We start from the raw sequence: 15,064 nt of genomic DNA, 5'->3' as shown, positions 1-15,064 counted from the left end.
TGAATAGAGGAATGGAGCTGGAAGGGACCTCCAGAGGTCACATCTAATCCAACCCCCCTGCCTGAGGCAGGATCGGCCCTGTCCAAATCATTGTGTACAAATCCATTGTCCAACCTCTTAGTAAAACTACTGTCAACTCTGATACAACGCAAGATATGACACCCAAACCTGCCACAGGTAAAGCAGGGGGACCACAGCAGCTAGTGTCCTGCTTCTATGAAAGGTTGTTAATATATGCTTAAGAAGCTCCAGGTAGAGGCTGTGCCCCCCACTACAGAGGAAGCCCCCCTGCCTCCCCAAAACCAGTCTGACTGTTGGGTGAAATTCCTTCCTGACCCCAAATATGGTGATCACTCCAACCCTGAGCAGAGTGGGAAGACTCCCTAGCCAGGAACCTCCAACTTTAAGTCCCAGCAGCAGCACTGGTGCAGCCTAGGCAAAATCACCAGCCTGGGCTGCAGCCAAAACGTAGTGCCCCTGAGGAAGGCAAAAACCTTGACGTGTGTAGCAGAAAGGTGGGGAGGGGGCAACCAGCAAAGTCCAGAAGCTTAGAAAATCCCCATGGTAGAACATAGGCATTGCTACACCTAGGTCATCCCTGACCAGTGGCTGTCCAGCCTCTTGAGCACCTCCAGCAATGGAGAGTCCACAACTTTCTTAGGCATCTATTCCACTGCATCACTGTTCTAACGGTGAAGAAGTTTTTTTTCTGAGATTCAGTCTAAGTTGATTGGGGTAGATGAGATGTCCGTGGGCTGCCTGATCTATCATCTGAGGTGTCTTAGATAGCTGGTGACTGGCCCACTTGGAAACTAACTGCACTTGGAGCCCAGAATTTGTCTAGCGAGCATGCTCTTAACCCGATCCAGCCTCCTTGGGTGGTGCCAAGGACTTCAGAATGGGAGTCTCCACCAGTAGGGAGCACCAATGGGGACTTCCAGCAGGAGGCCCCAGCCAGGCCACCACTTCAGAAGGAAAAGAAGCCATTGCTTCTGGCTTGCTGCTGTGGCATTGGCCCCTGGCTCCCAGCCATGAACACAGCCATACCTGCCAAAGGGGCCTGTGATCCTCCTTTCTCCTGGTTAACCACCACAGGGCAGGAATCCAACAGCCTCATAAGTTTTTCCATCTAGAAGTAACCTCAAGTCAGTCTGTTGGTCCTTCAGCACTAGCACATCTGAGCTGGTAAGACCACTGGCTCATCTTTTGAACCACGTACCAGCTTCTTAAAGCTGAAGACACCTATACAAATCTTAGCAAACGTCCTACAGGACATTCTTTGTTCAGGGGGGTTTCTTTTCCATTTTTTTGGTGTCAGTCGAGGGCTGCCCTTACCATAGCATTCTTACACTTTTTTTGTAGGGTTTTTTGTTGTAATCGATGGTAGGAAGTGAATGCGTATGTGGGCTTAAAAGCCACAGAATATATTCAAGTGGCATCTATAGAATAATTACTCAGATACATAAAGCAGACCACAGTTGAGCCACCTTGCTGTCTGGCAGATTGCACACCCACATGTTTCAAAAGTTGCCTGTTCATCCCAAGAAGTGAAGCATTTGTCATTTGGGTTTGAAATCTGCATTGACTTGAATCCTAGTAGAATGTTGGATGCAGCTCTGTTGTGGGGCTGCTGGGGACGGATGAGATCGGAGGGATGTTTAGTAGGTGTACAAGTAATTGGTCTGTGGCCGGGGGGTGGCAATATGTGGGTTACTTCAAGATCTGATCACTGAAGAGTAGGAGTGCACCACTAAAGATTTTCTTAGCTGATAGCGATAGCCAACTATTAACCAGCCATGTTAGCCAATACTGATCTGATAACTGATTTGGTTACATGTGACACTGGAGGCTGCTGGAGTACGTCAAACAAAAACAAAAAGGTTTATTTATGCCAGCACTTTAAAATGTACTGACATAAATAAACCTTTTTCTTTTTTGGTTTATATAACGCCCCCCCTGCACCCTCTGGACAAGCTGCCCGTGGCTCTGTCCCACTCCCTGCCCTGGCCTCAGGTCCCAAGCACCACCCTGACTGGGTAGCACATCCTGCCCCTTGCCCACTCCCTCCCTTACCATGGGGGCCTCAATCTGCCCCCTGCACACACGCACACCCCTTTCCTCCCCCACATCCCTTCCCGTCTTGTAGACTTACCTGCAGGGATCTGTTCTCCATGCTGCCTGGCTGTTTTCTTGGCCGCCTGCACACGTGAGGCTGTGCACATGCACATGGTGCCCTCTGCGACTCGCTTCCAGCAACCCCAAGCAGGACCCCTTGCAGGCTAGAATGTTGCCCACCTGCAAGGGGAAACCTGCTGTTTCCCAAGGGAACCCAAGCTTCTAGGTGCCCTGGCCCCATGCGGGAGAGGGAAACCAGGCGTCTGGGGGCCCCGGTCAGAAGGCATAATTAATTATATTTATTGGAGAGCATCATCAGCTCCAGTGGCCAAAAAAGCCGGTAGCGAATAAAGTAAATTTCCCTTTTATTGGTGCTGATCCGATATGCAACCAATATATCAGTGCATCTCTACTGAAGATGACTCATTCCTTCTCAAAGCTGTGTGCAGAGCTTACAAAGAGAGGTTGGTTTATTTTGGCACAGCTGAATCAACCTGGTAGTGAGACCAGCTTCTTAGCTGTTAGCTCTATTTTTAGACTTGTGTATTGATTACTGCCAGACTCTTCTGAGGGTTTGGCATAGAGATCCTAGTGAGTTAGAGGGCCAGTTCCTCCCAGTGAGCCAGTGGAATTGGTTGGAAAAGCCCTTTTGCCTCCTTACTGTCTTCTGTCCCCTCCAACTGTCCCTCCTTCCCACACCAAAGCTGTGTTGTTTGGAGAGGAGACCTGGATACGCCTCCTGATTCACCATTGCCTCCAGTGCCGCTCAGGCTGTGCCAGCTGTGCCTGGTGGGATGCAAGCACCAGCTGTGTCAGGGTGCAGAGAGGCAGGCAGTGGGCTCTGGGATGAGGGCAGTGTGTTTAGCTAACCTTCCCGGCAACGCGCCCCTCTCCACAGTGTGCAGTGACGAGCTGACCCACAACTTCAAGGGCTTCACGGTGATGAACGAAAATGAGCGGTACGATGCGGTACAGCACTGCCGCTACGTGGACGAGGTGGTGAGGAACGCACCATGGACGCTCACCCCTGAGTTCCTAAAAGAGCACAGGGTAAGGCACAGCCTGCAGTAGCCACAAGCTTTTTTGGGACTCCGCTAAGTGCCAGCTGGCTGTGGGAAGGGCTTGGGGTGGTGGGCTGTCGCACCTCCCTGGGAGCATTGTTCCCAAAGCAGCCCTTTTCCATTTAAAATCCTGCGTCGGATCCAAGGCATGTTTATTTCTGAAGCAGTTAGGAACACAACCAGAATTAGCCTGGAATGGCAGGTGCTACTGCCATCTGGGCACTGGCTTGGCAAGGAGGTGAGAAGCCTGAAGGTCACAGATAGAGGGAATCTGTCCTGGGCTCTGCTGTGTCGTTGGGCAGGAACAAAGGGTCACCTGAGGTAGCAGCAGGTGACTGTAAAGCAAACAGCAGGCTTCTGGGTCTGAAGGGACAGAAGTCTCAGGTCAATTTAAAATTCCTGGGTCTGAAGAGATAAAAGCCTCAGGTGGACTTAAAGGGAGGTGCGTGATTTTTATTGCACATGTTAATGCAGATGGAGATCAAGACAATTCACCATCCTGCCTCAGGCTGCATGCTGACATGGGCCCAGCACACGCAGGGCTTTTTAGCTAGCCACGCTAGGCTACCTGCTGGCAGCGGGCCTTGTCTGGGTCAGCCGGCTCTCCATGCCAGCGTCTCTGACGCATTTCCTGGCTCCAGGTTCCTTTCACTCTGACACTCGACCTGCAATAGGATCAGTCAGGAGGACTGGGGTGTCAAGGACTAAACTCGCTCTTTAAGAAAGCCCTTGGCAGATCCGTATTTTGGAACACACCTATCTGTGCTCCGGCAACATGCACTAACATCCTGACCATTGCTTTCCCCTACTAACAAACACTTCCTCATGGGGCCCAGGAGAGTTCACCCCAACGTTTTTCTCCCCTTTCTAACTTCCAGATCGATTTTGTTGCCCATGACGACATCCCGTATTCCTCCGCTGGCAGCGATGATGTCTACAAGCACATCAAAGACGCAGGTGAGCCCTAAGACACAGCACTGACCGGTCACTGTTGGCACCTGTTCCTGGAAAGCACTGCTATAACTAGTGCCCACTACTGCCAAGCATGGCACGAATGGCTGAGATCACCTTTCCCTAGGCTCCTCCACTGCTGTCATTGCTAGGGCCATGTCAGGTGCTCCTTTCCAGGGCAGTGAGGAGGAAGCCCATGCAGTGACACACTGAGAAACCAAAAGTCTTTGCTCTCCCTGGCTACAGCCCAGCACTCTTCTCACCAGGCCTCCCCATTTAGCCCTGAAATGCTGCACTTAGCATATCCCATGGGTAAGGTCTGCATGCCTGAGATTTAGTAGATCCAGGATCCCCTGGATCCTTCACTAAGGTAGGTTCCTGGCCCCTGCCATGAACTTGGGGGTTTGCAAAGTAGTTGGGGTAGATGTAGCTGCAGCAACATCCCATCTGGGACTGTGGAGGTGCCATAGCTCTTGGCTGCGGCTTGTATTTCCACGGGTGCCTCTTCCCACCACTGGTCTCCAGCTGATGGGAGAAGTGATGCCCTTTGAAGTAAAACCTGCAGCTAGTGGCCAAGCAGCTCATCCTTAATTTGTCAAATGAAGCAGTTTGCAAACAACCCAGGTATAAAAAAATCCAGGTTCTACTGTTCAGCTGAGAACAAAATGAGCAGCCCGTTGTTGTATGCGTGGGTCTTGTCCATTTTGCCATGGTCTAGAGATAACCAGTCTTCCTCATCTCTTGGTTGAGGATGGTCAAAAGGAGGATCTGGCTTTTGTACCTATTGAGTTTAAATGGAACTTTTCCCTCTTACATTGTGGGACCTTCTCACTCTGCCATAGTGACATAGCTCAGACAAAGGTGCTTTCCTCTTACGTTCAGTCTGTCGTCTTTTGTCCCTTAACAGATCGGCATCCGTGAGGTCAGTGCAGGAGAAGCCTCCATTAAAAGACATCTCTGATAGCAGCAAAGAGAACCAAGCAAAGCCCAGGCCCGCTTGCAACAGCCCTGCACAAAATGCCCTTTGAACTGAAAGTTCCCCTTCCCCGATTCCCATCCTTGGTACAAAAGTGCCTTCATATTCAGAGCCCATCTTTGCAATCAGCCTAATACTAAATAAGCACTGTGTTTTGAGAGGTGTAGAATCCAAGATCCCTTTCTAGGCATGCTACTTGCCACACGCGCAGGCCCAGTGGCTGACTGGCTGCCCATTAAGCAGGGGAACCTTTTTTTGCAGAAAGGAGCACAGAGCATTAGCTGCAGCCAGATGGATCCTTACGTCGGCATGCGTGGTCCTGCAGGGTTGCGGGCAGATTTCTGCCAGACCATCGAGGGCTGTCTGAAGACATCAGCCTTAACAGCACCATAAAGGGAGAACCTGCATGCATATGCAAGTCCCATTCCCCCAGTAGGAGAAAGCCAGTGAAAAGTCACCTTCTGCTTGCAGTCTGTGACCGTGGCCCTATCATGGACCAATCCTCATGCTGTTGTAAGCACCATAGACTTAGTGGAACTCTGCAGAAGGAGAGGTCTGCCAGGGCAGTTTTGGAGTGGGGCCCAGGGCTATTACTGAGCTGATTTCCATAGCCTTAAAATCCAGAAGGGTCCATTGATGGTTATCCAGTCATCCCTGCAGCATAGCAGAGTCCCTAGGACAGCCCTGAGTCCATTCCTGCCTCCAGCTGCTTCTGGTCTCTCTCTCTTATTTCAGCCTTGGAGATTCTTTCAGGTTTTTTCAAAGTCATAGGTCCATCTATGGAGACCAGTCATCAGCAGCAGCTAGGGTTTCAGCTTTAGTTAAGCAAAAAAGGGGAGGGTGTGTCAGCTGAAGATTAGGCTCTGTCTGTGCTCCATGCAGCCTTAACTTGGAAAAATATTTTCTTTCCTTCATTCTGCCTTTCAAAAGCAAGGTGAATATTATATTCTGGGCCGTGTAGTATGAGAGATGTGGTATTTGCACCTAGCAGCCAAAGGTCCAACAACCTGTGATCAAAGGTTTCTTCCCCATATAGGTTCTGATAAACTGCAACCAGATTTCATACACCTGCACACACAGATGCCATGCTCGTGGATGAGCTGAAATAGCTTGAGCCCTGGAGCCTTTCTCTGAGGCAGATTTTCCCATCCTTTGCTCATTTTTGTGACCCTGTGAAGCCCGCTCTGTCTTTTTAGTTGCCTCCTAGAAGTTTGAATCCCAGGCTTGGGGATGGGTAATAAGTAAAAGGCCAACTGGAAAATGAGCAGTTAAAGAGGGTGATAAAAGTGAGAGTCTGTGAAATGCTGCAGCAGTCCGTCGTGGCTGCCCCCTGAGCTCCAGCTGTCCTGGGTTCTGTCTCCCTGGCGTAGGCATGTTTGCTCCCACCCAAAGGACGGAGGGGATCTCCACATCGGATATCATCACCCGTATCGTGCGGGACTATGATGTCTATGCCCGGCGGAACCTGCAGAGGGGCTACACGGCCAAGGAGCTCAACGTCAGCTTTATCAATGTGAGTCAGGGCACATTTCAGCGTGGGCTGCCCCAGATCAAAGGCTGTCTCTGGCTGCGCCTTTGAGTAGCATGGAACTTAGTGGGAGCCATATCCTGTTGTGCCCTGCAGGCACTGTTCCAGTCCAAGGGAACTGCAGTAAGTCCACCAAGCTAAAGAGTCCATCTTCTCCAGGGCCCTTGTGGGTTTTTTCATGCTGTAACACCTCTGATTTTGTCCCCTTGGAAAGTCAGCGTAGGAGAGAGAGCTTCTGGTTAAGGGGAGGAGTGGAAATAACTGAGATCACGGCACTGCTTTCATTCCCTGAGAAATGTGGCTGCATAAAACAGGTACTGGCTTCATGCCTGTGCCAAGGAAAATGGAGCTTGCATATTTGATTGAAGCTTCATCTGTTTATTCGCAGCTGGGAGCTGTATGGGTGTTGAGTCCCCTGGAGCTGTGAGGGAAGGGAAGCACCTCCCAGGGGGCTGTTTTGTTGTTGCCAGCACATGGCTTTCACCTGGTTCAATCCTGACAAGGGAAACCAGCAGTGTGTTATTCCCCAGGGCAGGAACAGGATCTGCTTGCTTCTGCAGTCACAACCATTCCCCCTCTTAGTCCTGCAGGACCAGCCCAGCTCTGAAGGGGTGGGCGAGGCTGAGTCTGTACTGACTAACTTCTCTATCAACCAGCAGGGCTGGGTAGTCAAGTGGTAGGTTGTGTGTTTCCTTTCCAGTGACTGGACCGTTCTGGCTCCATCTCGTATATGGAGACAATCTGATATAGAAACACAGAGCTGGAGGGTGCCAAAGTAGTTCTGTTTGCCCCTTCTGGCAGATACCATCGGCGGTACATTCTGATTCAGATGTCACAAAGTCTGTATTTGCCACCTCATTTGTTGCTCACAGACCTTGATTTACCTTAGACTCTAAACTGCTCTGCAGGTCTCCTCTGCTTTCTCTGGGACTGGCGTTTCCAGAGTCTTTCAGACTTACTCTGCAGCTGCCCTGTAGGGTAAGGAAGGAACCAGTTGAAGAGGAGGAAAGACTGAGATCCAGGAGCCACTATTGAACAAGCCCAGGCGCTCTAGGTCCGAGTGACAGTTCCCTTGCAGAATGGTGTGTGGGGAAATGTAATTGCTAATTTTCCTAATGCCCCTGCTTGCATCCGCAGGAGAAGAAGTACCACCTGCAGGAGCGTGTGGACAAGGTGAAGAAGCGGGTGAAGGACGTGGAGGAGAAATCCAAGGAGTTTGTGCAGAAGGTGGAGGAGAAGAGCATCGACCTCATTCAGAAATGGGAGGAGAAGTCCCGGGAGTTCATTGGCAACTTCCTGGAGATGTTTGGCCCTGAAGGAGCACTGGTAATAAGGATGGGAGGCTGCGGGGGGATGGGGATGGGGGAAGGGGAGGGGTTAGAATGGCAGATGGCTCTCTGGCTGGTCATAGTGCTTCTCAGACCACAGCTTGGCAGAGCAGTGACCTACAGTTAACCCATCCCAGGTATCGTGTAGGCCTCTGTCCCCAGTTATGCCCAGCACCCACCTTCAATGGGGACGCTTACAGATTCCTGGACACTAGGGAGATGACCACTGAGGCTCCAGTTCTTGTGGTAACTTCCCATCACTGCTGTCCCTGAGTGGGCTTGAACTGAAGGCGTAGAGGCGAGATTTTTATGTACAGGTACCTGGCGCCATAGGGGTCCAGCTGCATGCCACCAATGCTTGCCAGGAGCAGTCTGCTTCAAAGGAGTTGTCCTGTATAAAACGTCCTCAGGGCCACAGCCCCACTGAGGGTCTTGCATAGTCTTCCTATTGCAGCCTAACATTGTGGTGGGACAGGGCAGCTCCCGGCATGGCACACAAGCTGTCTTTCGTGGCATGACACCTCCAACCCACATCTGTAACCTTGCTCCTGTGTGCCTCCTCTCCCCAGAAACACATGCTGAAGGAAGGCAAGGGCCGGATGCTGCAGGCCATCAGCCCCCGGCAGAGCCCCAGTAGCAGCCCAACACACGACCGGTCCCCGTCCCCCTCCTTCCGCTGGCCCTTCTCCGCCAAGACCCCGCCGGCCTCACCGGCCAACCGCACCAGGAACGAGGCCACCATTACCTATGACATCAGCGAGGACGAGGAGGATTAAGTGGCCGGCGGGGGCTGACTGCCCGTCATGCCTCATCCGATCCCAACTCTAACCCCGACGGGGGCTTCACAGCTGAGCAGGAGCACGATAGGCACAGGCGAGGCTGATGGCAGGTGGGGGCTTTGCCTGCTCTGAGAAAGGGCTACTGCCCTGGAAGCACATTCTCACCTCCCCACACCCCTTTTTATTGTTTACGTCCCAGCGGTTTCCAGGGGGAAAGATTTTATTTAAAGAGAAAAAAATAAGGGTATTCTTTTAATCACAGGCTGGCTCTAGGGCTTGCCCCTGTTAACCTCTGCTGGATGCGGCAGGCATGGGGAGAAGAGCTGGGGTCTCTTCTCTGACCCACCGCAGTCTTCTGTTGCCCCCCGGGTAGCAGCCGGCCTGGCTGCTGAGTCCATTGGGTCGTGGCTGTCCGCACTCCTCAGCCTGGGAGACAGTGCCAAGAGCAGGAGTGTGGGGGAAATGCTCTCTTTTTTTAATTGTGTAGAGATGTCTGTGCTGTGCCAGGAACTCCCCAGATCTCAGAAAAGCTCTTGCTTCTCTTAGCTGTGGTTCCCAGCCTGTCCTAGTCACATGGCACAGAGGTCTGAGCGCTCTTGCGGTGCCTCTTGTGTGGGGACAGCGCCAGGTTAGAAGACGCTGCAGGACAGATGTGGCCGCACACTCTGTAGCATAGCACAAACCTAGTTAGTGCAGCATTCGCTGTTCAAAGGCTGGCTGCCGAAGCCAGGGGGAAAGGCCTTCAGGGATTGTTTAATCAGGCATGTCTCTGGAAGGATTGCTGAATCCCAAGCTAAGAACTTTTTCTCACCCCTGCCCAGCCGTTGTGAGAAGAGCATTAATTTTTTTTCCAGGACACCCGCTGTGTCGTCTTGTGCATGTGTGAGCCCAGCTAGAAGATGCAAGCTGTTTGCTTCTGCCTTCCCCCCTCCCTCGTGTGTCTGTGTGTTTAAATTACCGCATGCAGAGAGGCAGGGATCCATCTTTCATACCCCTGTGATGAAGCCACAACTGTAAAAAAGCCCTTGGGCTGGCAGCTTCGTATCAGTGTTAAATCAGCTGCACCTTAAATACAGGTGCGTGGCCTCCCGACTGCTTTGGAGGGGCCCTGAAATAGCCTCAGAGCAAACCACTCCTCTTCGGGTTTTAATTGCTTGGCCCCAACCTGCTCGCTGCCCAGTCTGGTCCCGTGACGTATTGCCATCAAGTCCATAATAAACGTCTGTGTTGAGCTTTGAATGTCCCTTGCTACTTAGCAGCATCCGTAGCGGTGCCATCTGCGAGCTCCCACGGGGGTGACTTGGGCAGGCAGGTCGTGGTCCCAGCAGGCTTCTCTCTAAACCAGGAGCCGTCTGGACAGAGCAGAGTCGGCTGTGAATCTCCCACGTGTGTGGTTTTTTTCTGCTGGTGTTTGTCCTAGCGTCTCCCATTCAGAAAGAGTCCCCTGAGCAGAGTGCCCTGGTGCTGGGGAGCTGATGATGAGGCCAGGGCAGAGTCTCAAGAGCTAATGGACAGGCGTTCTCCAAATGTGGGGTGTCTGGTCCAAGGAAGTGACAGACAGACACTAGAGCCATTGTCCGCAGAAAGAGGCTTCTGTTGAACCTGACCATCCTCATCTTCAAAGGGGCCACCCTTCTTCCATCCGTCAAGCTGTTCTTCATGCTGCTGTTGTGGAGGCTGTTTATGGACGGTTCCTCCCCACCGTGTTGGGTCAGACACATGCATGTGTGCACCTTCATCATGTAGTTCCACTGAAGCAAGGGAAAGCTTTTGGCTGCCTGAAACACCAGCTGGATTTTGCGCTTGGGCACGTGCTGAGCTGCTGCAGCGGAACCGTTGTTTCGTTTCCAGCCACAAGATGGAAGGAAGCACGTTACTTTTCATTCTTCGGTATCTGCGTGACCGAAGAGCACAGGGTGTTTAATGTCGACGTATTCCCCACCCCCCCTTAGTAGACACTAGAGCCCATAGGTGATATCCCCAGCTGATCGCACAATTCGGGGGGTGGGCAGCTTAGGGCCTGGCCATCGCTAGGCACAGGGTGAGCAGCAGTATTCTTTCACTACTAGTGACTGTTTCTGATGTTGGCCTGCTCCCAAGGCAGCCCACCAGCGTCCTGGCCTCTGCAAGGCCTTGTGTGCCCAGGATCCGCACAGAGCTGGATTTAGCAAAGCCATTGGTCGCCAACACCCCTCATTTCCCCCTTGCACTTTGCACATGGAGATGGACACTCAGCTCCCCATGCTTAATGTGGCATGTACTGAAATGGCATCATCTCACCATTTGCCTGGCACCTTTCGTGTCTGGTGCTGTGAGACGGGCAGAGGCAACACTCTCGCTGTGGCAAAACCTGCAATGCACTGAGCTGCAGAAGAGACAGGCTGGGTTTCCCACTGTGTTACCTCGTGCAGTTTGTTCAGCACCGTTCAAGCTCTACCTTGACCGCACGCGGCCTCTTCCACAGCTTGTCACACGAGGCTGGTCAGCCAAATACTACAGAGTGGCAAAGGAGAAGAAGGCGGCTCCAGACTGGTGCCCTGCAGTGGAGAGCCACCTCCCGGGCGCCTCTGCAGTATTCAGATGGAAAGTAGTGCCATGTCATCCATAGGAGTCCCTTGCTGCAACAGCACAAGAGGACAGCATCGGGCCAGCCCTGATCTGCACCCCAGTGCTGTCAGCTTTGAAAGCAAACCCTCGCAAAGCGTTTTCAGGTGGGCAGGGAGGATGGCCGCGGCAAGAACAGTAGATGATTGAACTGAACTGAAGGCAAAATTGCTTCAGCTGTACAGCTGTGATGTTTTGACACCCAGTGGCGTGTAGGTTGGGTTTCAGAAGAAGGCTCTGTAAGCTGGGTGAGAGGAAGCAGAATACATCTGTCCTCCGTTAATCCCTCACAGTGACCCCAGACCCGAGCCCTGGGAGGCTCCATCCCCTTTTCCTCCAAGCACCCGTCAATAGGGTTTATGTTCCAGGGTGCATTTTTCTCCCTCCTCCTCGGTGACTGTCCCCTTCGTCCTGGTATATCTGGAACATGCACAAGGGGGAATTGTTCTGTGGGGAGCCCGGATGCATCCCTTGCTTGTCAGTGCAGGAGACTTTCTCGCTGGACGTACTGCCTTTGAACGCGGCCACCCAGGCCTTGCTTGTGCCTCATTCAGCTCAGTGCACAGATAAAGAGCTTTCTCAGATGCATGCAGTCCCATTCCCCAGTGCCGCTGCTCATGTCCTCAAAAGCTGCATCTGTTGGGAACACCTCCAGCAACGCATCATCGTAGGAGTCTCACGAACTGCGTGGAACTGGACAATCTTGTAACTAATCACAGTGGGATTATGGTTTGTCCCAGGTTTTGTCTTTTTCCAGTGAACCAAACAGGCTCTCCAAAATACAGCCGCTTGCAAGGTGTCAGAGCAACGGTTTGGTTTTCTTCTCTGAGAGCACTCATTGGTTTAGTTTTAGGGGGGGAGGTTTCCAAAATGCACAAAAGGGATGGAGGGATGTGTTGGCATCCACATTTTAAGTTCTGAATTGTTGTTCTTTAACTTCACCTCCGCTCACTGAAGCATCGCCATCACAGGGGAGCCAGGAGGCAATGTGGATTAAACCGCCTGGGGATCCCAGTGCTGGAGACCCTCACGGGTTTTGGCAGCCTAGCTGAGGTCTGCTGCCACGCTGGGTCCACACGAGAGGGGTGGGTGGCTTCTCTTGCCAGTCACGTTTCCACAGCCGGGGGGCATCCCTTTCTCAATCAGTGTTCACCGTCTCGGTTTCCATGTGTGCATCACTGGCTTGTTCTTGAGTTGGTTTCTGACTTTTATGTTTAGCCCAATAAACACAAAAGTAATTTTACCCAACCCCTCCGCCTCTGACACCTCCTTCAGCTTCCTCAGTGGTCACGGTTTTGCTGTCTTCTGCAACCCTTTAACAAGGGCCTGTCAGCCCTAGCTTTCCATAGCCTTGCCCCTCCTAGGTGCAAAGCTGGGATTGACCAAGAACTGAGTTAATGACACTTTATTTATTTATTTATTTATTTATTACCAGTTTCCTCCCTCCTGCTGCTGTCCAGGGGTTTGGGGTCCCTGGGGGGTCTGATTTAGTCCCAGACTGCTGGCACGTTCCACAAAGCAGAGGGAACGTGCCTTCTGTGTCACGTGCTGAAATGCGGCCAGCGGAAAACACCTGCTACAGCCCAGGGGCTCTGGTTCTTCTCGGCTTTGCCGCTGACTCTGCACGCTGAGAGAGCTCGCCAGTCGCCTCCAGGAAGGCCCACGTTGCTGAAGCAGGTGGGGCTCCCTGGGTGACTAATTCCAGGGCAGTGGCAGATGTTTGTGTCTTCACTGTTCACAGCAGGGCAGCTGGTAACGCTGGTTCCTAATGGGCTGGACTGGGCCTGCACTGGTTTTGTTCAGCCTCCCACCAACCGTGTAGGGCATGGATTGTCCTGTGTACTGTAAAAGGAGCTGGACAGATGGAGCCGATGGGGAAGCGACTGCATTTCATCTGCTCACCATTAGCTATTGAGTGTGTCTGCTCCTACCCCACATTAAGCAGAGGCTAAACCACAGCAACGTATCCCTTGCTGCTTCATTTATCCCTCTTCCATTCTGGCATTTAACTTACTGCAGGTCAGAGCGGACACACGTGAGCAGCTGCTGTGTGGTCAGTGCTGCCTCGCTGGCTTGCTACTAATCCATGTGGTCATAGCCTTATAATATCCCCAGACAGGGGAGCTGAGGCATCCCTGGGACCTCACGACTGAGCTGTGCCGCAAGGGGCTCATTAAGTGACTCCAGGAAGCAACACTGATGACCATAGCAGAAGTGCCAAAGCCCTTTTATTCTGTGCTCAGTGACGGTGTGCGCAAGGCACATTACGCATAAAGCCCCAGCTGAGACCAGAAGAGCCTTGGTTCAAGCCCTCCGGGTTTCAGGTGTTTCTGTATCAGCGCAGACTCTGCATCCCCCTCCCATGAGGGCGTCAGGCCAGTTCTGGGGGAAATAGGGCCTGGGTTGCAGGGACCCTGCAGAGGGGGCATTCAGGTCGGCACACCTCATGCCATAGGCTCTCCTGCCTTTCACAAGTTCACATGCACTTCTGGCTTAGACTTTGATGTCGCCGTCTGCCTCCGCAGGGCCAAAAGTCTCGTAGCCCGGCTTGTCGTCCCTCTTTCGGTAGTACATCCGCGTCAGCACCGTCATGAGGAAGGTCTGCAGGACCAGCAGCTGCATGTTCATATCTGCAAAGCAAAGGTTAAAAAAAAAGGGGTCAATGGCATGTCTCAGCCAGGCAGTAGTTTGAGTGGGGGAGATAAAACTTTCCTTCACGGGGCTAGGGAGGTGCTTGGAGCACCAGACATTCGCTCCCTTGTTTCCCTGCTGCAAGCAGCTGGGTTTCGCACTCTGCCTGGTCCTGCCCCCTACTCACGCTGGGATCTGGCCTTGGAGGAGAACGGCGGGGCGCAGGCGATCTGGCCACCGTTGGCCAAGATGCTGAAGATGGAGGGCTGCAGCGCAGTCAGGATGAGCAGTGACTGCCATGAGAAAGTCGGGAGCAGTTAGCGGCAGGCTTGGGGGGGGTCTATCAGTACAGGAGAAAGCCATTCATACCTCTTGGGAAGATGGGGCAAACCCCAGTCCACCCTCTCCCCTTTGTCGGCTGTATTCCCCAGGGATGGTGCCCGTGGGCCAGCAGAGGCATGGTGCTATTAGACCAGTTGGACGTGACTGACCCGTGGTGGCGGTACTGGGGTAGCTGCTCAGGTTTGTCACTCCACCTTAGCCTCTTTGGCTCTGGCAGACATTACACTTGAGGCACAATTAGTCTATTCATCACATCCCAAATGATAACCCGGCCACGCGCTCAGGGGATTGGTTGGAAACCAGCCACAAAGACATTGCACAGAAACGTGAACTATTTTTGTGGCTGGTTTCCATCGCTCCTTAAATTAAATGCGTGGCAGGACCACTCCGGGGGCTCTGGCCACACAGCCACAGTCGCTGCCAGCTGGGTTGGGCGGACTTTGTCTGACCTGGATCACACCCAACTCCTCCCGTGAGACCAGTTTCTCCCCCATTTCTGTGTATCCTCCATGCAACCAGCTCCCCACGCCCCTGAAGGCTCTTGCCCTCAGCAACTGTGTTGTGTCTGCCCGGTGTGCCCATGGGGTAAGTGGCAGGGGCAAGGAGAGGCAAACAGCATCTCCCTTAGCAATGCCGCTGGCCTGTAGCCCATTCCAGCCCTGTGCTCCTCAAGATGCAGAGGTAGCTTCGGGGAGTGGTTTGAGGTGGGCAGACAGCCAGCTCAAGGGGAGAAAGGTAATCTAAGAGTC

The 15,064-nt window shown here is 52.7% G+C and overlaps 2 protein-coding genes across 4 annotated transcripts in view; one reads left to right on the top strand and one right to left on the bottom strand.

Annotated features, from left to right (window-relative positions):
- Positions 1 to 9,767, top strand: part of PCYT1A (phosphate cytidylyltransferase 1, choline, alpha) — a 24,637-nt gene extending 14,870 nt beyond the window's left edge. For both annotated transcript variants that reach the window (XM_019503462.1, XM_019503463.1), the window contains 5 exons: positions 3,014 to 3,165; positions 4,055 to 4,133; positions 6,474 to 6,616; positions 7,769 to 7,957; positions 8,529 to 9,767. In XM_019503462.1, the coding sequence (XP_019359007.1) occupies positions 3,014 to 3,165; positions 4,055 to 4,133; positions 6,474 to 6,616; positions 7,769 to 7,957; positions 8,529 to 8,735 (770 nt within the window). In that variant the 3' untranslated portion in view covers positions 8,736 to 9,767. The remainder of the gene's footprint in view (positions 1 to 3,013; positions 3,166 to 4,054; positions 4,134 to 6,473; positions 6,617 to 7,768; positions 7,958 to 8,528) is intronic.
- Positions 9,768 to 13,519: 3,752 nt separating this feature from the next.
- Positions 13,520 to 15,064, bottom strand: part of SLC51A (solute carrier family 51 alpha subunit) — a 10,525-nt gene continuing 8,980 nt past the window's right edge. Inside the window, exons 8-9 of one of the 2 annotated variants that reach the window (XM_019503460.1) lie at positions 14,161 to 14,266; positions 13,520 to 13,972 (exon numbers count right to left, since the gene is read on the bottom strand). In XM_019503460.1, the coding sequence (XP_019359005.1) occupies positions 13,836 to 13,972; positions 14,161 to 14,266 (243 nt within the window). In that variant the 3' untranslated portion in view covers positions 13,520 to 13,835. The remainder of the gene's footprint in view (positions 13,973 to 14,160; positions 14,267 to 15,064) is intronic. The other variant, XM_019503459.1, reaches the window with a different exon arrangement.

This window comes from Gavialis gangeticus, unplaced genomic scaffold (assembly GCF_001723915.1).
Source record: "Gavialis gangeticus isolate Ggan-Ray unplaced genomic scaffold, GavGan_comp1, whole genome shotgun sequence".
Lineage (NCBI taxonomy): Eukaryota > Metazoa > Chordata > Crocodylia > Gavialidae > Gavialis > Gavialis gangeticus.
This window is presented reverse-complemented; position numbering and strand designations above follow the sequence as displayed.